The sequence below is a fragment of the Archocentrus centrarchus genome, chromosome 18 (genome assembly GCF_007364275.1).
Source record: "Archocentrus centrarchus isolate MPI-CPG fArcCen1 chromosome 18, fArcCen1, whole genome shotgun sequence".
Classification (NCBI taxonomy): domain Eukaryota; kingdom Metazoa; phylum Chordata; class Actinopteri; order Cichliformes; family Cichlidae; genus Archocentrus; species Archocentrus centrarchus.
Window position 1 is genome coordinate 8984458 of NC_044363.1, and position 7964 is coordinate 8992421.

The following is a 7964-nucleotide window of genomic DNA, read 5'->3' on the forward strand; positions in this document are numbered from 1 at the left end:
ATCGCAAGGCGCGGCGCCAGGCTGAGACGCTTCACTTTCGGAGCTCTGCTGTCTCTGCATTTAGCAAACAGGATTTATTTAAATCAGTAAAATAAATTTGAATGGCCGGAATACAGCAGCTTTTTTCCTCAACACATTAAATAAAATATAAAATTATATTATCCTTCAAAAATCACATTAGGAAAAATGAATATATTTCAAACTGATGAAAAGTTGCTAATTTTTCAGGTAAAAACTGTAATGTGAATTTCTGCGCTTCACAGTCGGAAAAACGCTGCATAAATTGCAGTGTGTCCAGTTTATCAGCAAATAGCGCAGCTGCAAACAGCGGTGGAGACAAGTTATCACGCGGTCCAGTCCCCAAAGCTGCAGGGACGCATTATGATGCTTCATGAGAAAAGTCGACTCTCAGCCACCTTTCATCCCGGAGCCCTGCTGAGGCTTTTCCTTCACTTTCTATGAACTGACAGATTTCCTCAGGCAGCTCAACGCACCTGTGTAATAAGGCGCGTCACCAAATTCAGAAACTATTTACTCCAGAAAAGACTGAAACTGCCTCTTACAAAGTTCCCTGTCTGTGTTTCGGTGTTTATGACGCGTTCTGTCTTCAGGACTTTGCTGCGCAGCGTTTCCTGCTGTGTGACGCAGTGATGCACTCTCAGCTCACCTGTGCAGGTCTCCTCTTCATCTTTTCCATATCTGTCCCACCAATCCGCTCTTTCCCCGGAGCGCAAGTAAGGAAAAGAGACAGATGGTTTACCTCCGATGTCCGCGTTCAGGTCTTTTGCCTTCCCCCTGTTTGGAAAATCCCTGTTTTCCACTTTTCGTTGGGTCATTTTTTGGGGAGTCAGGCAGCTTAAATGTCACTGTAAAAGTGCTGACCGATGTTTTATCCGCTGATCACTGATCAATCGGCAATAGGGAAAACGGGTTAGCGCACAGTTCTTGGCCTGCCTGTAGCTGCTGCAGTGCGTGGAATTTGTAGTATAAGTGGTGGGAGCACATTTACCCATGGGCTATTAATAATAGCTATATGAAATCATCTTGCTGGCCGTATAAAGTTAGATCGTGGGCCGGAAGTGGCCCGCAGACCTTGAGTCTGACACATGTGACATAGAGAAAAACTGCAGTACGGAAGTTAAAATGTGCAGATGAATTGTTAGTATGAAAAAATATTTCTTATCCGATTACTTGATTAATTGATGGAATAATTGATACAATACTCGATTCTGAAAATAATCGATAGCTGTATTCAGAAAGCCATAGTCAAACATTAGTTTTCAGCACCAGTGGAGCTGTGAAAGGCCTTCAAGAAAAATGACATGAACCTGAGAAATGTAACTACAGGTTCACAAAGACTGTGATTATGCTTTAGATGTGCTTTTTGGTTACATGTGTAGGCCCCTTCACTCAATTAACAATCGGGAGCAGCTTTTAGCAGTTAGTATTAGCTTGCTAATTAGCATTACCACCCCCGCCCCTGAGGGGGGCGGGGGGGGGGGGGGGGGGGGGCGCCTAAAAATGTGTCCGCATACACCTCAGAAAGTATATAGCTGCGCCCCTGCGTGGGGCAAGGTCACACAGTGGTTTCACCTGAAACCCCTGCTGGTAATGACCCATGCCTTTTTTCACACATTGGCTCCTGTGATGATGATGCACATGAATAATAGTGGATCAACAACCACCTCCAAAGGTTACAACCCCCACTAGGGTTTAAATACCTGGGACTATTTGGGGTTTTAGAACTGAAGGAGCCTCTTGGATGAGACATGAAACATCTTCAAAAAAATCAAACAAAAAAATGAAAGAAGTCCAGTCACGTTTTTCAGGCTCTTGAGACACAGACAAGTTGTATTATTTATATTTTCCTTAAAATCACAACTTTTTGGAAACTGGGTCACTGACATGCATGGGGTAATTATTAATAACAGAAAAACACACGGCACTAAAGAACTGAAATTAAACTACAGAAAGGTTCTAATACCATCACATTTCAGGAAACATGGAATATTTAATGTGAGGAACAATCAGAAAAATATTAATTCAAACCTTGTCTAAGAAGATGGGTCTTAAGTCTATGTTTCATGAAGATCACTGATGAGCAGCAGTGAAGACTCTGCTCTCCCTGATCCACATGGTTTCTTCCTCCTCTCTGAGCATCTTCTCTGATTCCTCACTTACATTTAACCCACATTTGAAACCCATCACCAAATCTGCTGTCATCACCACTGCAGCATCTCATCTAACCCTGTAAAGGTTCCTGTAGCATAAAATGCTCTCCTGATCCACTGAAGCAAATCAAAGCATTCAAAGAAGATAATAAAAAGGCAATCCAACAAAGTTAAATACAAATCTAAAAACTGAATGCAGCTGTCAGTGTTTGTGTGTCAGAAGTGTACTGCTCTGACATTTAGATGGTCCATAACATCTGTAGATTGAATTTTTAGGGTCGAAAATCAGAAACTGAATGATCGAAAATAAAAATGTATCATCATTACTGTTACATAAACGTGTACTAAGTTAGTTTTTACTTTTGCCTTTTAGGAATATCTCAGCTAAATACAAGAACTTCATCTCCCAAAGTATTCTGATCTCTTCAGGACCTCCTGCTGTCTACCAGCTGAAACCAGAAAAAAAGAAAACTGATTATCTGACCAGACTGACTGTTGGTGAAAGAAATCCAAACAAGATAAATAAAACCATCTTACTTGTGGGTGAAACAGGAACAGGAAAATCTACTCTGATCAACTCTCTGCTCAACTACAGCATAGGAGTGAAGTTTGAGGATGAGGTCTGGTTTCAGATCGTGGAGGATGAGAAGAGAAAGCAGACAGAAAGTCAGACATCAGATGTGATCGTGTATGAGATCTTTGGGTTTGAAGATGAAACTCTGCCCTACTCTCTGACCATCATCGATACTCCTGGATATGGAGACACCAGAGGCACTGATAAAGATGACATCGTCATAAAGAGGTTATTTGACTTGTTTCGATCAGATGATGGAGTTCGTGAGGTTACTGCAGTGGGTCTGGTGATAAAGGCGAGTGAGAATCGAGTGAGTGACCGACTGAGGTACATCTTCAATTCAGTGATGTCTCTGTTTGGAAACGATGTGGAGAAAAACATTGTAGCTCTCATCACACACTCAGACGGAGTAACACCTAAAAATGCTCTCCAAGCTCTTGAAGATGCTGGTATTAAATGTGCCAGAAATGAGAAGAATCAACCAACTCACTTCCTGTTTAATAGCCTACAGAAAGAACAGAGAACAGAAGAAAATGAGATGAGTTTGGAGTTTGCATGGAAAGTATCAAAGAGGGGAATGAGTCAATTCACTGCCTTTGTAACAATAACTGCACCTCAAAACACAAAGAAAACAGTTGAAGTCATGAATTCACGCATCAGACTGAAGGCCTGCATCGAAAACCTGAAAGACAGAATTAAGACCACTGAACAGAAACAGGAAGAAATCAAACAGATTCAAGAAGCTCTGAAGAAAAATGAAGAAGAGATGAAGAAGAATAAGAACTTCAAAATAAAAGTTAATGAGGTCTACAAAGATAAAGAAGATTTCACAGGTCAGAGGTGGTGGTTCTTTGGGTGGTTCTATGTAGCAGCTGTTAACTGTACACACTGTGAAGAAACCTGTCACTATCCTAAAGACTGCACATGGGCCAATAATCCTGAAAGCTGTGCGGTCATGAAAGATGGCTGCTGTACCGTTTGTACCAACAAGTGTCCTGTATCAGATCATGTGAAAGAAGAGTGGATCTATGTGACCAAAACAAGGAGCGTTGAGAAGACTTTGAATCATCTGAAAGAGAAGTTTGAGAAGAATAAATCAGAAAGTAAGAACAAGTTGAGTTTTTGGAAAATCTGAATGAAGAAATGAACCGACTGATAACAGAGAAGAAGCAGTTACTGGATGAGTCCTACCAATATGTCCTCAAACTGGAGCAGATCGCCCTGAAAGCTGATTCAGCATCCACTCTTGACCACCTGGACTTCCTGATTGAGAAGATGAAGGAGGAAGGAGACAGAGAGAAGGTCCAGAAGCTGGAGGAGAAGAGAAGCAGAGTGGATGAAGGAACCAGATTAGCTCAGTGGTACAAGTTTGGTAAACTGTTTAAGTGAAGAATGACATCATGAGCAGACAGACAACAAGAATATTTCATTATAACTTTGACAGGTGGAATTAAAATGTAAATGTGATCATCTTTCAAATGTGTTCTATATGTTTTCCTTCTGTAATTTCTTTGAGCAAAGTCCTGTAGAGAGATGATCAAGAAGCCTGATCTGTACCTGATGTTACAGCTGTTTATGAAGAGGATCCACAGCCTCACAGAGCTGCTCTGTGTTCTCTGCTGAGCTCCACCATCTCTGTCACTGTTTTTACTCCACATTTAAACTGAACTCTGAACTCTCATCACTGATTTTCTTTGGTTTCACTTCACTTGTGTTCTTTCAAAGGCTTTAAATTCTTCATTATGTTCAATAAACAGATTTTAGGAACAGAGTGTTTCATGTGTTTCAGTTCCAATTATGGTTTTTATATGCTGGAGCCTAGCTGTGATAGGACAGCAGGCTAACACACAGAGACAAGTAGCCATTCACACTCACAGGCACACCTATGGGCAATTAACTTAACCCCAGGAAGTATTTCATCAATAATGCATTGTTCCTTCTTATCATGTAATTAATAGACACTGGGTCAAATGCCCTAGGAGGAGTTCATTCAAATAGCAGGCATGGAAACAGCAAAATTGACACATTCAATTGAAGATGGCTGACTTCCTGTAGGGTTTCGGGTATGGGTCCAAGATACTTTTTTGTCTGTCTTAGGATGTTACATGAGTCTGCAAAATTTCAGAGCTGTAGATAAAATGTAGCTCCGGGGCTACCCAAAAAACATGCTATTTTTTGATACTTTGAGCTGCCACTAGGAGTCGCTCTAACATTTATGGACTTTATGCATATCAATGTGTTCAGGGCAGGGGGCTTATCAAACCACTAAAGTTTGAGGCAGATTGGGCAATATGGCTTTGATTTACATCCATTTATGTGTTCATGGTGAAACATCCAACTTTTCCCTCCCGCCAGGGTCATGCCCTTTGTAAGAGCAACTCCTTAATGCTTTCCAGGTGAAATCTGAGATGGTTTTGCTCAACCACCTTGGAGCTGGACCTCACAGTGTAAACCATGACATTTCCTCCTCCCACTAGGTAGCGCTGCAATGGTCAAAAAATATTGTCATATGTATGTGTTCAGGGCTGGACCCTGCTCCTACTGAGAAAGTTTGATCCAGATTGGATTATGTAGATATGAATGAGAGCTAATCAAAATTTCATGGCGAATGATCAAAATTCAGGGGGGCATAGGGGCCACGCCCCCTTGTCAAAAACTCACCATTTTTTAAATGTACATTCCCCTTGGTGTGTAGAGCAAACACAGCAAATATGAAGTTGATAACATCCAAAACCTTTCAGTTATTAGAGAAAGTCTGAAGGGTGCAAATCGCCAAATTTGCATGTTTGAGTCAAAATGGCGGACTTCCTGTTGGGTTTAGGGTATGGCTCCAAGAGGATTTTTTTTGTGTCTGGATATGATAGCAAGTTTCATAAATGTACGTGAAACACAGCGGTGGGGCTCGACTTTAGGGGGCACTACTGAGGCATTTTGGCTGGCCCTTGCCCAAGGCCATTAAAATACTTACATTTTCACCAGGTGTGATGCATGTGCAAAGTTTTATGAGTTTTTGAATATGATAAAGCCCCCAAAAAGCCAATTCCTTTGCCTAAATAAAAAAAAAATAATAAACGGAGCAATTACAATAGGGCCTTCGCACATTTCGTGCTCGGGCCCTAAAAAAAACCCTGAACAAATAATACTCTTTTCCCCCTAGAAAAGTTCACTGGAAATCACCAAGTCATCTTCCTGTGAACTTCCTTGTAACTGGTGCAGTCGTGTCTGCAGGAGATCCTGTGATTGTGCTACGAGATTGTGAAAATATCAGTATCAGTTTTTTTCCTCATTCCTTGAGATTTAGTGGAACAAATGCTCCTTTATCCTGGAAAAGGGTTTGTTGTAGCAAAACACTGAGTTCATTGCCACATAAGGAGGAAAAAGTGATCTTTGTTAGTCATATCTCTGTGGACCTTCCCTCATTAGGTCACCGTCTCACTGTTTGTCACTCTCAGTAAGTAAAATAAGTTAATATCTCAGTAATTGTTGAATAACACTTCAGATTACAACTGCGACACAGACAAATTCATTCATAGTCTCAGTTTTGCTTTTATGGCACTGTCATACAGTAAAATAGCAAATGTCCAACTCCATGCATTTTTATTCAGGGACTCTACTAGAGCAGCTTTGTATAATTCACATTAACTAATATTTATCTGCCCATTGGTGCTGCCCAAGTGTCCAGAAATCCCCCATAATACCAGTGAGAGTACAGTACATACAGCTGGGACAGTGAGTGAACCTAAATACATGTCATACTGTAATATTACAGCTAAAGGGAATCTCCTGATACAGTAATCTCTGCCTGAAACAAGTCCATCTAGCTCTTCCCTCTATTAGCCAACCTTGCTCTGATTGGCTGCTCCTCTTAAACAGAAGGTTTGCAAAGGCAGGTGGGTGTGGCTTCTGTGCCTTAGTGATAGGATCAGTGAGGATTTAGAGCAGTGTGAAGCCTGGATTTTTGGATTACCCTGAATAATTGTGCATACACTGAGCTAATTATTTGTGTTGAGGTCTCTGGGGTGTGTAGTTTTTATTGTTGTCTCTCTCCTGTTTACTTCTCGCCACACAGTGAGTCAGCCAGTATCCTGCTGGCATTTCTCTGGATCATAGTAAATCTCCTAGACTCACCTTATATACATTTGGCTGTCAACAAAGTTATTAACTTTATCACTAACCATCATGAAAGGACAGGCCTCTGCACGGCATGTACCAACAGCAGATAGAAGAAGTGGCTGACAGAGAAATCCTACCACACTGTAAACCCGAATAAGCTGAATCTACTTAAAAATAAAAACAAGGTAACTCACTGCCTTAAAGTTTTTAAGTAATGAAACAGTTGAGTAAGTGCAGTGTTCAATGTACTTGAGGCCCTTTTGGAATAGAATGGAAGATTTAAGTTGAATGTACTAATGTCAGAGTTTCAGTAACTGAAGATACTTAGTTTAAGCAATCATTCACCATCCATTTATTGAACTAAATTGTATGTTCTAATTGACCAAACTTATCTTTTATAGTTTCGGACAAATTAAAATATGTCCTTTAATCAATCATCACATAGATTTTTCCATCCAACCTCATCCCCTATCCTTTTTTTTTTTTTGGGGGGGGGGGGGGGGGGGGGTATGTCATCTCAGCCGACATAAGGCGAGACGCAGGTTACACCCAATAAAGGTCACCAGCCTGTTGCAGAGCTAACACAGAGAGAGACAACCAACCATTCACACCTGTGGGCAATTTAGAGTGCCCAATTAACCTAACCCCCTGCAGAGCCACACAGACACAGGGAGAACATGCAAACTGTGCACAGAAAGAGGCCCGGGCGAAGGTGGAAACAAACCCAGATCATTAGATAGCTATTCTAGCTGTGAGGCAGCAGTGTTAACCACCACGCCACCGTGCTGCCTGTAGTAATTATATTATTTATGATGTTGAACTGTGTCTGTTTAAATTTGGTAAATAAACAAACATGATAAAACTCAGCCCTGCTGAACACTGGTACATTAACATTTACAAATAACATTTGTCCATGGAAAAAAAAAAAACTGTACAAGTAGAGAACCAGAGGGTGAACAAAAAACAAACCCAAAGACCAAATATCTACTCGTTCAAACTCTACACAGCAAGAGGTCCAAGTGGGACTCAAACCCAGACCTTTTAGGTGTTGTTCTAGCTGTGATGCAGTACTGCTAACCACCATGCCACTGTGCTGCTGCTCATTA

At 41.1% G+C, this 7964-nt stretch overlaps 1 protein-coding gene across 1 annotated transcript; it reads left to right on the forward strand.

The window, feature by feature from the left end:
• Positions 1-1909: 1909 nt before the first annotated feature.
• Positions 1910-4134, forward strand: LOC115796978 (uncharacterized). Its single transcript, XM_030753474.1, has 3 exons — positions 1910-1914; positions 2545-3848; positions 3908-4134. Exons 1-3 carry the CDS (start codon positions 1910-1912, stop codon positions 4132-4134), a joined length of 1536 nt encoding a protein of 511 aa, XP_030609334.1.
• The last annotated feature ends 3830 nt before the right edge of the window (positions 4135-7964 follow it).